General features: G+C 39.1%; 1 protein-coding gene across 1 annotated transcript in view; it reads right to left on the reverse strand.

The window, feature by feature from the left end:
* Window positions 1-16903, reverse strand: part of DCHS2 (dachsous cadherin-related 2) — a 238410-nt gene that overhangs the window by 85024 nt on the left and 136483 nt on the right. Inside the window, exons 4-5 of the mRNA XM_040625493.1 lie at window positions 15003-15234; window positions 710-946 (exon numbers count right to left, since the gene is read on the reverse strand). Of these exons, the coding sequence (XP_040481427.1) occupies window positions 710-946; window positions 15003-15234 (469 nt within the window). The remainder of the gene's footprint in view (window positions 1-709; window positions 947-15002; window positions 15235-16903) is intronic.

The following is a 16903-nucleotide window of genomic DNA, read 5'->3' on the forward strand; positions in this document are numbered from 1 at the left end:
TGGGCAAATATTCCCCACAAAGGTTAAGGGAAGGGAAAGAGGACAGAGAAGAAGTGGACTGTGACCAGAACAAGATCTTTGGACAAATAATTCACTTCTAGGAATCTACCCTGCAGAGAAACCTTTCTAAGTCATACATGGATATTTGCTGGAGTATTATTTGGACCAGCAAAAAATGACTATAAATCATTTAACTTAATAGAAAAAGAGAAATGTTTCAAGAAAACATGTTTATATCTAAGTCAAAATACTATGCAACCTTTTTTTAATGAGACAAAATGATGTCCAGTTACTTGGAAAACTGTCCTCAATATATAAAGTGGAGGGTAAAGGGTAATTTTAAAACAACAAATACATCAGGATGTATTTGCATACAAAAAATTTAAAAGTGTGTGTGTGTGTGTGTGTGTGTGTGTGTGTATGCATGCACATATGTCTGTTTGAGGAATGGGTTATAGATGTATACTTTCTATATTATAGTCATTCTGTATTGTTCTAAACTTTCAAAAGTATCTATTACTTTTTTGACCAGGAAAAATTGGTGGATAGAAATAATGTTGAAAGAACAAAGAGCAAACCACAGATTGTGTGGTCCCCATTCTTCTCGCATGGAGAAAGGAAAAGATTTATTTAAGATTACACAGCCGAAGAAAACACAGGCAATGTTCTAGTAATGGATTTTAACAAGGCATAAGAAGTAAGTACTTACTCAAGGACTCTTTTGCTTTCACTGTTCCCACAGGACTGTTTTCAGGTACATCTTCATAAACTGAGAAAGTATACTTAGGCCTTTCAAATTCAGCCGGTGCCAGTGTTGTCTGAAGAATGTGTATAGTGATGTCAGCATTGACGACAGATGTGAGCCCGCCACCATCTCGAGCACAGACCATCAACAAAAGTGTAGTAGATTCCAAATGGCTAAGAGTTGACGTTAAGTAAATAATTCCTGGGTAGGAGGGAGAAAGAATTGAAAAACAGAGACCATGCAATAAATACTGATGAGGACCAGTAATACTGGATCTGCTAACTCTACTGTGATGGTTAATTTTATGTCAACTTGACTGGGCCATGGGGTGCCCAACACATCTGGTCAAACATTATGCTGCATGTTACTGTCATGGTGTTTTGGGTGAGATTAATACTTAAAGGGGTAGACTAATTCAGGCGGATTATCCTCCCTGATGAGGGTGGGCCTCACTAAACCAGTTGAAGGCCCACATACAACAGAAAGACTGATACTTCCCTGAGTAACGGCAGTTCCTCATGCCTGATCGCCTTCGAAGTGAGACATTAGTTTTTTCCTGCTTTCAGAATTATACTGAAACACCAGCTCCTCCTAAGTCTTGAGACTACAAGCATCAGACTGGAACTATACCATCAGTTCTCCTGGATCTCCAGTTGACCAACTCACTCCAGATCTAGGGACTTGTTTGCCTCTATAATCACATGAACTAATTCCTTATAATAAATCTCTTTATATGTACATCTATCTAGCTAGATAGCTCTCTTATTGGTTCCATTTCTCTGGAGAACCCTAACTAACCCATCTACTTGCCAATCCAAGAACTTGAGCATATTTGCAAAATGATTGTCCAAATTCTGTCAGGTAAGCAATATTTTCCTAGAGCTTAAACATTAGATATCTTGGAAGTCTATCAGTTCAGCAGTAAACATAAATTGTGTTGCCTTTGTTAGGCCTTACAACCATATCACCCGCCCAGGATGGTGGGCTAGCGCAGCATGACCCCATAACCCAAAGTAATCGCAGCTAATGGAGGATTGGATGGTGATCCCAATCGGCCCGGGTATCAGGATCCTAAATCTACAGAATGAAACTCAAATTTCATATTCTGAGGTTTTTGACACCTGACCTGAACTAAATGGTAGGGCAGCTCTCTTTTTCAACTGGCTTTATCTTTGTTGGTTAGAAGGACTCTGAGAAACAAACTGAGGGCTTCAGAGGGGAGGGGGGTGGGGGAATGGGATAGGCTGGTGATGGGTAGTAAGGAGGGCACGTATTGCATGGTGCACTGGGTGTTATACGCAACTAATGAATCATTGAACTTTGCACTGAAAACCAGGGATGTACTGTATGGTGACTAACATAATATAATAAAAAACATTAAAAAAAAAAAGAAGAAGGTATAATGTTGAAGGCTGTGGGTAAGAAAACTTGAATCAGTGTTAATACATGGGGGGGGGTGCTGGGTGGCTCAGTTGGTTAAGCATCTGACTTCAGCTCAGGTTATGATCTCGGGGTCCTGGGATTAAGCCCCGTATCGGGCTCCCTGCTCAGCGGGGAGTCTGCTTCTCTCCCTCCCTCTGCCCCTCCCGTACTCATCAGGCTCTCTCTCTCTAATAAATAAAAAATCTTCTTAAAAAAGTGTTAAAACCATGGGGACAAGAGTGGCAAGTTAGGCTTGTGTACATAGTGTGGGTGACAGGAGGTGTGAATGGTTAAGTTGGGGAAGGATGCAGTAATGCTGAGAAAACCAGTTATTTAGTATTATTAACACCACCCTTTCACGTGCTAGTTTGAAAACAGATATAACCAACTTCAGAAATGAACATGTTAGTTTTTTTAATGAGAAAGGAAAAAACACGCAAACTTATCACATGAATTTACATACAAATAAATGGAACTGAACTTTGTGAAATCTATCACAATACAATTGGCTCTAAGTCTAAGTTAAATGAAGGACTAGCGCAGTTTTTGTCAGTTTATGAGAAGCTGGCCAAAATACCTGAATGGTCAGCTTTCTAGGCATAAAAAAGATGACATCCATTCAATTTCTTTCTTAAATCTGTCCTCTTACAACCCCAATTCCTTGTTTCTATTTTTTTAGAAATGTAATGAAATATGTTTTTACTTCTCTTTGGCATAACTCATCATCAATAACTGAGGTCAAATATCTTGTCTGACCCACTCCAGGCAGAGCGTCCCCAATTTCTGTAGCAGTTCCTTATCTAACATGATTTTAAGTCCTTTCACTCATGGTTCATTTCTCCTGAACATGCTCCAAGTTGATTGGTGAACACATGGTTCCAGCTAAAATCTGACTACTACAAAAAATAGTATAAACACTCTTTATTAGAATACTTATAAAATATTAGTGTAACCAAGTATTATTACACCAGCTATAGCACCCATATTAAAATTTGGCTTCATACTGATTTGGTGACCCACCAAAGCACTCAATAATTATCACATCAATTTCTACATTAGATCGCTCCCATCTGTTATTGATGAGCTTTAAAAATTATTTATTATTAAAGTCTATGCTTGGTTAAAAAAAGAACTCAAATAATACAAAAGTTTCTGCCTCCAGAAATAAATGAAAAGTCCCTCTACTCCCAGTCATCCCCGCTCCCTGGGTACATATCCTCCCAGAGTAGACTCAGTTCCAATTACAGAGAAGTTTTTTTTAAAGATTTTATTTATGTATTTGACAGAGAGAGAGAGAGAGACAGACAGTGAGAGAGGGAACACAAGCAGGGGGAGTGGGAGAGGAAGAAGCAGGCTCCCAGCGGTGAAGCCTGATGTGGGGCTTGATCTCAGAACTCTGGGATCATGCCCTGAGCTGAAGGCAGATGCTTAAGGACTGAGCCACCCAGGCGCCCCAATTACAGAGAAATTTTTAAAAGGTTTCATTTTCCACTCTTGACAATTATGACAATGAAAAGATTAATGTCTGCGTCAACTAGACCACAACTTGGTTTTCCTGACTCCAGAGGACTCCTTCTGAACAATGTTTCACATTTGTATTAGAATATTCTTCCTAAAATCCAAGACTAGACATGTCGGTGTCTCCCCAGGTTTTCAGGGTGAAGTTCAAATGCCGCATCTATATTGACCAAGTCGTTGGTAAATAAGCCCTTTTCACTCTGTAGCCCATCTCTGTGCAGTCCTTTTTGCTCCAGACACAGTGAACTATTTATAACTTCCGGGATAGATCTTGCTCTTTTCCATTTGGACTGCCGTATCCTCTTCCTAGAACAATTTCTTCATCTTCTCTGATTTCTGGTCACATTTTAAAGCACAGCTCAAGTCTCGCCTGGTGCAGGTGACCTTCATAGACCCTCCACATCACTTTAGATCCACCTTCTGTGATCCCACAGCGGCCTGTGTACACAAGCTTTTCATAAATTTAACACGTATTTTAATTAACAGTTTTGATCTCTCTTATTCATTCATGTATTCTTCAATGTACTTAATGATTTATAAATAAAATCAAAAGATAACATTTTGAAATATATAAACAACAAATTAGTATCCTAATAATAAGAGATGTGGCTGGAAGGGTTGAGACATGGTCTGGAGGTAAACAGACTCACAGACTGTATGCAGGAGGTGGGGGCAGTCCCACAAAGAGAAGGCAGAGCAATAGACCCGCACACCAGGCAGCCCACATGGGGAGGATGAATCCCCATAACACGTGGCTTTGAAAATCAGAGGGGCTGAACTTCGTGAGTTCTTATAACCAGTGGGACTTGAAACCTGGATTTTAAAAAATTAGCCAGCTGGGATCTGGGAGAGGTGGGAGGGTGAGGGGAAACTGAGTCCCCCCCCCCAGCTTAAAGAGACAGCACAAGAAAAAAATGAATGGTTCAATTCACTGTGGTAGATTCATACAATAGAACATTAATGTGGCATCTAAAAAAAATGAATATACACGTTTTTATCAAGAAAGACTTAACATGCTGTATTTTATATAGGAAAAATACAGAATATGTAAAATAAAATCATAAATACTAATACATACTTTATTTGCACCCCCCACACACACAAATATGTATGTTGGGAAAACATGGAAGCATCTGAACAATGATAAAGAGAGGTCATCTCCTATGGTTTGAGATTACAGGACAGTTCATTTTCTACCTCTTAAATTCTTATAGTTTTAATGAACATGTGTGCTGTGGACTGAATTGTGTCCCTTAAATATTCATATGTTGAAGTCCTAAGCCCCAATATGGCTGCATTTGGAGTAAATAATTGAGGTTAAATGGGGTCATATGGGTGGAGACCTGATCCTATAGGATTAGTGTCCTCATAAGAGGAAACATGTGAAAATAGAGAAGAGGCAACTGTCCTCCTACCAGGAATCAAATTGGCCAGTACTTTGATCTCAGACTTGTAGCTTCCAGAACTGTGAGAAATAAATTTCTGTTATTAAGCCACCCCGTCTGTGGTATTTTGTTATGTCAGCCTGAGTGGACGAAGACAATATGTTAACTTTGTAATTAGAAATATATATATGTATATATATATTAAAATATTAAAATATCCAGGAAAAGAAGATATATTTGTTATAAAAATATATCTACTACCTTCCTATATAGAAAATGGATAAATAGTGAAGATTTAGACTGGACATTAAAATGTGTGTCTTGAAAAATAACTGCTCAAAACTCTTCTCTAAACATGGGGTTCTTATTATATAAAAAGTTTCAAGGATATGTATCAATTAAAATTTTAGAACCATCAGATGAATATATTTAGGAGACCTGTATTCGATTCAATGAATTGCTGAAGTTAAGTTAAATCATGCTCTATAGAAATTATCTATATAAAACTGCTTGAACACGTGATTCCCAAGATACGAACAACAACAAAAAAATGTTACAAATACTCAAACTATTAGCAAAATGTACCACAATAACATATAGTAAATTGTGAAATCTAATAAAATAAATAACTGTACTACGGTCACACTGCTATTTAAAAGCATATTATCTCTGGTAAGAACCATCTAGTATTTAATAATCCCCACCCCCAGATGAAAGATAAGCAACGGAATGTCATCTCCATCCTCATGCTCCTTGACTCCTACAATCTACCTGCTACATGATGCTCCTTGATTGCTCTTGGGTTCCTTCCCTTGGTTATATTACAGTGTTTGCTGGTTTGTTTGCCTATCCTAACAATTGCTTGGATTTCAACAGTGGTCTGCCCTCTTCAGACTTCTAAGATTTCTCTACTAAGTACTAGGCCCTTTGTTTTATTCTGTAGAGGGTCTCCAAAGGTATCCTCTAGCCACCTGCATCACAATCACAGAGCTACTTCTAAAAACAAACATTTCAGGCTCTTAGATATTCTGATCTGTAAATGTGGGGAAGGATTCAGGAATTGCATTTTAAACTATCTCCACCAGTAAGTCTTCTATACTTTAGAATGTTTGAAAACTGCTGCTGCATATGATTTTCATCAAAGTATTCATATGTTTTTGTGGCTTCAATAGTTTCTTTATCCTAGTATCTCCCCATGCGTTCTCACCGGAATTAAGTTCTGCACCTCTTTCTAGGTGGCATTTGTTCCCTGGGGCATTTGTCATTTTGACATCAGTTGCATCATCATTTAGTTAAAATACGTATGACTCATCCTCTTCCATTAATAAATCAAATTAGTCACGATTTCTATATTATTTTCCTCTTAAAATATCCTCAGATTAGTGCCTGCCTTTCTGTTTACTATTTCCTTAGTAAAACCTCATTTGTTTATCCCTGGATTATTACAATAATATATTATTGTATAGACCTTTTTAATTAATATATATTTCCTGTTCAAATTTTCCTGTCCTATAATCCATCCAGCACACCATTCCCAGGGTAAATTTCCTTAAACATGGCCACGACAGGCTAGCGCTCAAAACTCTCAAATAATTCCTTATTCCCTGTTACAATCAAGTTTGAATTTCTCTGTCATGCTTTTGAAGTCCTTCTTTTTTATTATTATTTAAATTCAATTAGCCATCATGTAGTACATCATTAGTTTCAGGTGCAGTGTTCAATAATTCACCAGTTGCATATAACACCCAGTGCTCATCCCATCACATGCCCTCCTTCATGCCCATCGCACAGTTATCCCATCCCCCCACCCACTCCCTTCCAGCAACCCTCAGTTTGTTTCCCAGAGTTAAGAGTCTCTCATGGTTTGTCTCCCTCTCTGATTTCTTCCCATTCAGTTTTCTCTCCCTTCCCCTATGATCCTCTGTGCTATTCCTCATAGTCCACATATAAGTAAAACCATATAATTGTCTTTCTCTGATTGACTTATTTTGCTTCAGTTCCATCCACCGTGATTTAAATAGTAGAGATTCATCCTTTCTGATGGCTGAGTAATAGTCCATTGTATATTTGAACCACATCTTCTTTATCCATTCATCTGTTGAAGGGCATCTCGGCTCCTTCCATAGTTTGGCTGTTGTGGACATTGCTGCTATGAACATTGGGATGCACGTCCCCCTTCGTTTCACTACATCTGTATCTCTGGGGTAAATACCCAGTAGTGCAATTGCTGGGTTGTAGGATAGCTCTATTTTTAATTTGTTGAGGAACCTCTATACTATTTTCCAGACTGGCTATACCAGCTTGCATTCCCACCAAAAACATAAGAGGGTTCCCCTTTCTCCACATCCTCACCAACATTTGTTGTTTCCTGTCTTGTTAATTTTAGCTATTCTTACTGGTGTAAGGTGGTATCTCATTGTGGTTTTGATTTGTATTTCCCTGGTGACAAGTGATGTTGAGTATTTTTTCATGTGTCTGTTTGCCATTTGTTTGTCTTCTTTGGAGAAGTGTTTGTTCATATCTTCTGCCCATTTCTTGACTGGTTTATTTGTTTTTTGGGTGTGGAGTTTGATAAGTCCTTTAAATCTTGGATACCAGCTCTTTATATGATATGTCATTTGCAAATATCTTCTCCCATTCCATAGTTGACTTTTAGTTTTGTTGACTGTTTCCCTTGCCGTGCAGAAGCTTTTTATCTTGACGAAGTCTCAATAGTTCATTTTTGCTTTTGTTTCCCTTGCATTTAGAGATGTGTCTTGCAAGAAGTTGTTGTGGCCAAGGTCGAAGAGGTTGCTGTCTGTGTTCTCCTCTAGGATTTTGAGGAATTCCTGTCCCACATTTAGGTCTTTCTGAATCCAACATTTTTAAATAAACTGAGGTGTCTATTAAAAGTTGAGGGACCAGGGGTGCCTGGGTTGTGCAGTCGGTTAAGCATCTGACTCTTCGTTTTGGCTCAGGTCGTGATTTCAGAGTCATGGGATCAAGCCCCAAGTCAGGCTCTGCTTGGATTCTGCTTGAAATTCTCTCTCCCTCTCCTTCTCCCCTCCCCACAAGTCACATGCTCTCTCTCTAATAATTAAATCTTAAAAAAAAAAGTGGAGGGGCCAGAAAATATTATATATGGCTCTATAATATATATTACTTATAAATATGCGTATTTATATATGCAATAAATAACAAGATGGTCAATAAAATGATTAGCTCTGTTTGCCTATATATTTGTCAGCTTAGAATTTATGGATTTATATTTTCATATTTTAAAGTACAGTGATTGTCTCTCATTTCTTCATGACACTTGCAAATTATCATTAACCACCAGTGCAGGGGACAAACTTTAACTTTAGAAAAACAGAAGTTGATTCATTTACTGGCTGTTCATGAGCACTGGTTATTTCATGCCTGAATTACTGAATGCTTGGATTTTTACATACCAATTATCATGTGCAATAATATTTGTCTATGCTCTTTATCTTGGCACTTCTCATTTATATAGAGGAAAGTGTTGGGATGAAATATTTTTAAATTAATAGACTAATAAAAGAACCTAAAGACAAAGGTCCTCTCTTAATTAAAATCTAATATACATATAATTCTACTAATGAAGCAACACCGAGTTTCAAAATCCATACTCCTGAAAAAGATGAGATGCTCTTAACCAAGGTGGTCACTTATAGTCAGAAAATAACCTGTGGGTCATTACTAGACTTATAAACTATGGGATAGTTAAGAAGAAAAACAAGTACAAGGAGCATCTGGGTGGCTCAGTTGGTTAAACATCCAGCTCTTGATCTCAGCTCAGGTCTTGATCTCAGGGTCTTGAGTTCAAGCCCTGCATTGGGCTCCATGCTGGGTGAGGAGCCTACTTCAAACACACAAACAAACAAACATAAAATCATGACCATCACCAAACATGGAATCTATAAGTGTGGTTTTCTCAAAAACAGAGACAGATCAAAAGCAATGGGATGTCAATTCCAATATCTTATTGATTATTGGTATTTATGATGCCTTTCCAATATTCAGTTTGTGAGACTATAGAAACGTGTTCAGTAAATAGGTGACATTACACTATTTATTTCACACACAAATCTGGGTTACTAAGTTGTAGTGACTGAAAGGAATGGAACGGACTGAAAAGTTTGTCTCTTATCGACAATGAGAAGGATTCTGAAGAAAAACATACCCATTTTAGAAGTTTCCACTGAATTCTATATAGTCAGTTGAAAAGAACAAATAAATCAGGAGATAATTTGGTATTTCAAATAGGACTTCTACAAGAAGTCACAATGAGAGATCAATTTTCTATCTTATTTCGTTGAGACAATAAAACCTCTATTTATCTTAGCTTTGTGTTTATTTTAAAAGGGAAAAAAGGCATAATAATGGAAAGAGCCTTGAAAGGGGGAAGTCCAAGAAGTAAATTCAAGTGTCAGGTTTGTTACCGTGTCCCTCAGCAAGTCACTAAGACTCTGAGGGCCTTTATTCCCTTAATTTGCAGATGGGCACAAAAGCATCTGCTTTGCTTATGCCATAGGTTGATGTAAGGCTCAAATAGGCAAAGATATTGAAAGGTGTCATCATCCAAGACTGAGCAATAAGGGGCAGATGATGGGTCCAGGAGAGGGTTTAAGTCCGATTATGCCATTTACTCACCGTGTATCCTTAGGCAAGTCACTGAATCCCTTTCAGCCTCAATTTCTTCCTCCACTAAATAAGGGAGATGAATCGTAAGGTCCCCAAGAATCTGTGATCTTATACTGGAAAAATTAATAAGAAAACTCTCTAAAATGCTTTTGTTTCCTACGAAAGCAACACGTACTGATTAGGTGTTCGTGATTAATCTTAGTCTCTGTCTTACAAATAAAAGGAAGTCATTATTTTTTTTTTTTTTGGAATGAGTAGGCTCACATCCCTTATGGAATGAGATGTGGTTTTAATTTATTAGCTACATATCAGAATGTTCTAAATGTAGGAAAGTGGCAGTCATGAAGAATTATGAGAATCATTACATGATATGAAATGTGAGCTTAAAACTAACACTAGAAAAAGATCTGCCCTTGAAATAAAGAAAAACGGAGTCTGTGCTACATTACTCACAGACAAGGTTAAACTCCACGCACCCTGTACAAACAAAAGATTACAACCAAAGAGGCATAGCTGCCTTTAACTCACTCAGTTACCCTTTTAATTACTCGTTCTTCTGTAATGCTAAACTTGGATTTTGTGTACGCCACAACTAAACATAGAACAGACAATGGGCAAGGCAACATCATCTTTCATTGTAAGTTCTATGAGAACGGGAATTTTTATCTGTCTTACTGACTGATGTTTCCCAAATACTTCGAACAGTGCCTGGTACATTGCAGGCATTGAATGAATATGTCTTGATAGGATGAACTTGCTTCCATTTCCTGCCTTGAATAGATAAGCTACACTCTCTAGAACGTTGACTTTTCTTTATAGCATTAACGTGCTTCTATAAAGAGAGGCACACCAGAAGAATTTAACCAAAGGTAGTCCTAACAAAAGAGGGAGTTGGGCTCCTGTAAATGACCAACACGAATGTCTGAAATGTGACACCTTAAAATAATCTGAGTTCGCAGTAACGTTTGCCTCAGTGCAAAATGACTAAATAAATAGGACAAACACGAAAGCTAAAGAACTACTCCTTTCATGCTACTAAAGAGAATACTTCAAACGACGTAGGAAAAACATCTACATTCAATTCATAAAATGGGATTAAAAACATAAAAAGAGCTATTAATAAATATGACTCTTGTGTCTCCTTCTTTTAAAACTCAAAACAGTGTGGTCTGCCTCGTGCCCACATCAAAGGAACCCAGCTAACTGGGAATAAGAGAGATGAAGGCTCAGTTCAATATCTCTCTCCTGGTGCCTACACACATTTTACAAAAATGTTCTTTGAACCAACAACAAACTTAGAAAACCAGAAACAGAACAGGAAGATAAACCCACAAGAGAAAACAACCATGACATTACCACACCCCCTTCCAGTTTTCTCCAAAACATTTTTCTTACCAGATGAACACAGAAAGTCAAAGAGCTCTATTTTTAAAGCATGAGTCTTGACTGTGGCACAAAGAGATCAATGGGCAATCTCCCGTCTTCAGAAAAACACGAGCCTACAGCACAAAGTGTACAAGCTTAGAAAACAGCATGTCTGATAGAGGAAGCATCAAAATGAAAGGATGAATGAACCAGTGAGCAAATGAATGAATGTCCCTAAGAGAGATTCTTAGAGTGATTCACGAAGAAGTAATAATGTATAAATTAGCTCATCGATTCTCAATATTCTTCTCATTTAATATAAAAGTATACAGCTATACATCTATCGAATTATACAACTATATATAAATGCAAATACATTTAGTATACTTAGCATATATATCTAGAAAAGTGTGAGCCACGTGGAAAGAATTTGGGAGAATTTTGAGGAAAAGTGGGGGTGGGCCAGAGCATTACCTACCACACTGGGATGCAGAAAGATTTTAAATGAAATTTTGCTCTGTGTTAGCAATGACACTCCCTTGCAGTTTCTTAAGAATACGTAAAAGGATTTAAATCACTTTTCAATTATTTCTAGATGTCATTTATTCATTCATTCTACAAATATATATTGATAGAGGCAATTTCTTGACACGGCATTTACACTGGCAGCCTCAGTAAAGACAGACCTTATGGCAGAAGCAAAACAGTCCAGCTTTATATAGATTACAGCAACAGCGACAACAACAGCAACAACAAAACAGATCCAGAAGAAGAAAACCATATTCCAATACAGGTCCTTGTTCTACTCTTTGAAAACATCAACAGTTCAACTAGGTTTTTTGGCATGGCCTAGAAGCCTAACTATTACGTACTATATAGAAAATGTATTTGGAGGGGCGCCTGGGTGGCACAGCGGTTAAGCGTCTGCCTTCGGCTCAGGGCGTGATCCCGGTGTTATGGGATCGAGCCCCACATTGGGCTTCTCCACTAGGAGCCTGCTTCTTCCACTTCCGCTCCCCCTGCTTGTGCTCCCTCTCTCGCTGGCTGTCTCTCTCTCTGTTGAATAAATAAATAAAATCTTAAAAAAAAAAAAAAAGAAAAGAAAATGTATTTGGAGTTTCAGTCAGCCAATAGATGAACTTGAGTTCAACTGTTCAAACTGAAGACTGCCTGTTCACTAGGCAACTTTTTCCCACAGCTAGTCGTGATGCTGTTAAATTCTCTTCTAAAGGTTAAAGTAAAGCATTACCAGGCCTCATGAATTTCTCATGAGTTGTTTTTAAGCACAACCAAATCTGAGCACTGTTAGAAAAACGACTTCAACCTAAATGAATGGGCATCAAAATTGCCAACAATAATAACCCAAGGCTACTTCCATTACCAATTTGGTCTTTGCTTTAAAAAAAAATACCGTGATACTTCCCTAGATAATGACCCACGTAAAGCATTCTCCTTGATTAACAATGGCATCTGTCTTACAGCCCGTGCCAGGAATGGAAGCCTGTGGCTTCCTGAAGCTAGCGCAGCAGCAAGAGAGCTCTTCTAAAAACAGAACGCAGTACAGCTCATCCTTCAAGACCGTCCAGGGAAAACTAGATGATGAGCATGTTGATGTCTTTTAAAAACAATCTACTAAATGTTTTTAGATCCTGTGCTCTGATTACTGGCTGACCTATATATTTTTGGCAATATTTAGCATCCTGGAGGGCCTGACAATTTGACAAGCTGTTTAGATGGATTTTGAAAAAGCCAAGATAAGCAGACTAATTTCCTAAAAAAAAAAGTATTTTCTTCTGATCTTTGAAATGTTAAAGGAGCCATGTCAGTGGATTATTTTGAGCAAGGAAAGTTCTGCCTTATTAAGGCTGCCGTTGTAAACAACTAATCCCCCAGCCAGTCACACACATCGGATGCAAGCACACCTTCCAAGCAAGAAGCAGTAACTCCCTGCCCACCGGGGTCGGGTGAGAAGCCAAACTAACTTGGTAGATTAGATTTGCTGTGTAAATTATTGTTTGTTGCTAGTGACTATGGTTGTTGCAGAGGGTATCGTGAAGATTCAATAAAGACAAAGTACAGAAAATGTCTATTGTAGCACCTGACATTATCCTTATCACAATAGAAACACATTCTACCCATGCTGAGGTCAGGTGCTTTAAGAAGAAATAAAATGTCAAAGAGATATCCGCACTCCCAGGTTCATAACAGCCAAGCTGTAAAAACAAATGTCCATCAACAGATGAATGGATAAAGAAAATGTGGTATATACTTACAACAGAATAGTATTTGGCCTTAAAACAGAAGGATATCCTGCAAAATGCAACAGAATGGATGAACCTGGAAGATATTATGTTGAATGAAAGAAGCCAGTAACAGAAGCACAAATACTACATTATTCCACCTACATGAGGTCTCTGAAATAGTCAAAATCATAATATCGAAGAGTGGAATGGTGGTTGCGAGAGGCTAGCTAGGAGGGAGAGATGGGAAGTTGCTAATCAATGAGCACGAAGTTTCAGTTAAGCAAGATGAGTAAGTTCTAGAGATTGGCTGTACATTGTACCTGCAGTCGACAGTAATGTACTGTACACTGGAACATTTGTTAAGATGGCAGAGCTCGTCTTAAGTGTTCTTACTACAATAAACTAAAATCAAATTAAATTTTTTTAAAAGAAGGAGAAATGTAAAAGAAAAAAAGTTTTTTTTTTTTTCCAGCATCATTTTTGGGACCAGAACATCTCCAATATAGGGGCGCCTGGGTGGCACAGCGGTTAAGCGTCTGCCTTCGGCTCAGGGCATGATCCCAGTATTGTGGGATCAAGCCCCACATCAGGCTCCTCCGCTATGAGCCTGCTTCTTCCTCTCCCACTCCCCCTGCTTGTGTTCCCTCTCTCGCTGGCTGTCTCTATCTCTGTCAAATAAATAAATAAATAAAATCTTTAAAAAAAAAAAAAAAACATCTCCAATATCTCAAAAGTATTACAATGTAATATTATATACTTGAAATGTAAGATTTTCCTGTAATCAACTATTTCAAACATGACTTTGTTAACAATAAACCAATAAGAAGGGAATGATAACTTCCTAAATTCTGATTATTTCTAAAAGACTCAGTTTGTCCACGGGACTTCTTGGGCAGATATGCAATTACCATATTAGAGAACTAAAAGGAGTTTTAGGTATTATTTTAAAAACAAGGAAGCTGGGGCGCCTGGGTGGCACAGCGGTTAAGCGCCTGCCTTCGGGTCAGGGCGTGATCCCAGCGTTCTGGGATCGAGCCCCACATCAGGCTCTTCCGCTATGAGCCTGCTTCTTCCTCTCCCACCCCCCCTGCTTGTGTTCCCTCTCTAGCTGGCTGTCTCTATCTCTGTCGAATAAATAAATAAAATCTTTAAAAAAATAAATAAATAAATAAAAACAAGGAAGCTAAGACTCAAAGAGACTAGGGAATGCCAGACCAAGCACAAGAAAGGGAACTATTCTGGATGTCCGCGCAATGCTCTTTGCACTAGGTTATCTATTAATACACTGAAATCACGGAAATCACCCTTAGATGGCAAGATCATTGAACGGAGTGAATGAACATTTGCAAAATAAATATTATCGGCCAGCTGTTTCTCATAATTTACTGCCTCTAATCCTCACAAAACCTTGCAACACAGGGATTGATAGCGAAAGCGCTACTTTTAAGGTAAAGAGACTGAGACCAATAAGGATTATAAGACCAGTAGGATACAAGGCTCAAACTCAGATCCGGGTCTCATAATCACGAAGCCTTGATCTTTACAGTATACCTTGCTGCCTTCTGGAAGGTGAAGTGGGTCCCGCAACATCCCTGCTAATAAAAAAACCACTTTTGCCGATTTTCAGGCTGTATAGTGGAAGTGTTGATTTCAGAGGCAAACTGTTCCAAGAGCACACACCTGAAGTGGAGTCGATGGTGAAAAGGGATGACAGGTCTCCGGGAATGAGCTCATAAACCACTGTTCCGTATATCCCAGAATCCCTGTCAGTGGCAAGAACGTTGATGATCTCGGTGCCTGGCTGGGTCTGGCCGCTAATGCTCATCACGTAGGTTGACGGATTAAAGACAGGTTCATTATCATTCACGTCCTCCATTTCCACACGGACAAAAGCTTGGGCGCTTAGTCCACCCTGTTGGATAAATGAGAAGTGATTACAAACGGATTTCTCCTGAACACTGAGATGCGTAATAATTGACAAAGATCCTAGAATAGAATTTTAAAACAACAAAAAAGATACACATTCATTTTACTTTTAACCTTGAGGTATGAGTTCATGTGTAATAGCATGGTATCCGTACTTCAGCGTTGATTCCTTTTTCTTTTTTTTTAAGGTTTTATTTATTTATTTGGCAGAGACCGAGCACAAGCAGGGAGAGCTGCAGGGAGAGGGAGAAACAGGCTCCCCGCTGAGCAGAGAGCCCAACATGAGGCTCAATCCCAGGACCCTGGGATCATGACCTGAGCCGAAAGCAGACACTTAACCGACTGAGCCACCCAGGCACCCTCCCCCAAATACTTTTATTCATAAGATAATTTTTAACTGCTAAAGAGGAAGGGTAAGGCAATTTTGGAGGAAGATGTAATTTAGAAAAGGTTGTCAGTGAGTCTCACTTGGAAGGCAGAGTAAAGACTGACCTATATGAGGGAGCTAGACTTCAGTAATCTGGAGGAAAAGCATAACAGACAGAGGAAAGAGCAAGTGCAAAGGCCCTGAGGCAGGAGTACAATGTAGATCCCAGGCTTGTTCAGGGAACAGCGAAGAAGCCAATGGGGTGATGTCAGGATGGCAGGGGCAGGTCATGGAGGGCTCTATGGGCCTCCGAAAGGAGGACCTACTGGAGAGTTTTGAGCAGAGGAGTGGCTTGAATTGACTTAGATTTTAACTGTCACTCTAGCTATACCGTTCAGAATAAACTGGAGGGCGGCAAGGGTGGAAGGAGGGAAACCAGTTGGGAGGCTACCGGAATCATCAAGTCTGGAGTGGATGCGGCAGTGAAGGTACTCTCCTAAATATCTGGGGCCAGATTTGTTTTGGAATTCTGAATTATTCAAGTTTTAGAAAGGTAATAAAGGGCATAAAGTAGTAGTAGGAGTAAGTGGTAGTAGTGAGAAGTAGATCCCATACTGTTTATTCTGTGTTGCCTCCAACTAGAAATCAAGAGAAGGAGAGAGAACACAATAGAAGAAAACAATCCTCTGCAATTTTTACTTTTCTAAAGCAAAACATGTGTTCCTACTTCAAAGCACCATTTTCCATTTCTGTCTGGTACATTTGGATACTTTCATCTTTGACAAAAATCCTTGGTAAGTCACAAGAGCCTGGGCTTTCTCACTCACTTCTCTCTCTCNTTCCCTCTCTCTCTTTCTCTCTCTCTCCCTCCCTCCCGCTCTCCCCTACTATTCAGGGATGCACTGAGGAAAGAGGATTCTGGAGAAGAAAGGTTTGGCAGGAGGCAAAGAGAGGCCGGTGGAAGAAGCACACACTTAGAATGAGGGAGGGCAGAAAGAGAACATCATTTGGGATGAGGTTAACAACAAACCTGGAAATGGCTCTCACGCTCTGAGATCCCAAGTACCCAGGACACTGGGGACTAAAAAACAATTGGGAAATACACCTTCAAAAACAGAGTGGTTTTCCATGTTCTGAGTTGAATAGAGCGCCAGGGCCATGTCAGTTAGCAACCAGAACAGGAGAAATGGGGCCTGACCGGGACCGCGGTGAAAACAAGTAAGTGTTGTTTCCCACACCCCCACCCCTCCCTCGCACCCCCTCCCAAGGCCCACGTGCTTACAAGGCA

Source organism: Ursus maritimus, unplaced genomic scaffold (assembly GCF_017311325.1).
Source record: "Ursus maritimus isolate PB19 unplaced genomic scaffold, ASM1731132v1 scaffold_11, whole genome shotgun sequence".
Lineage (NCBI taxonomy): Eukaryota > Metazoa > Chordata > Mammalia > Carnivora > Ursidae > Ursus > Ursus maritimus.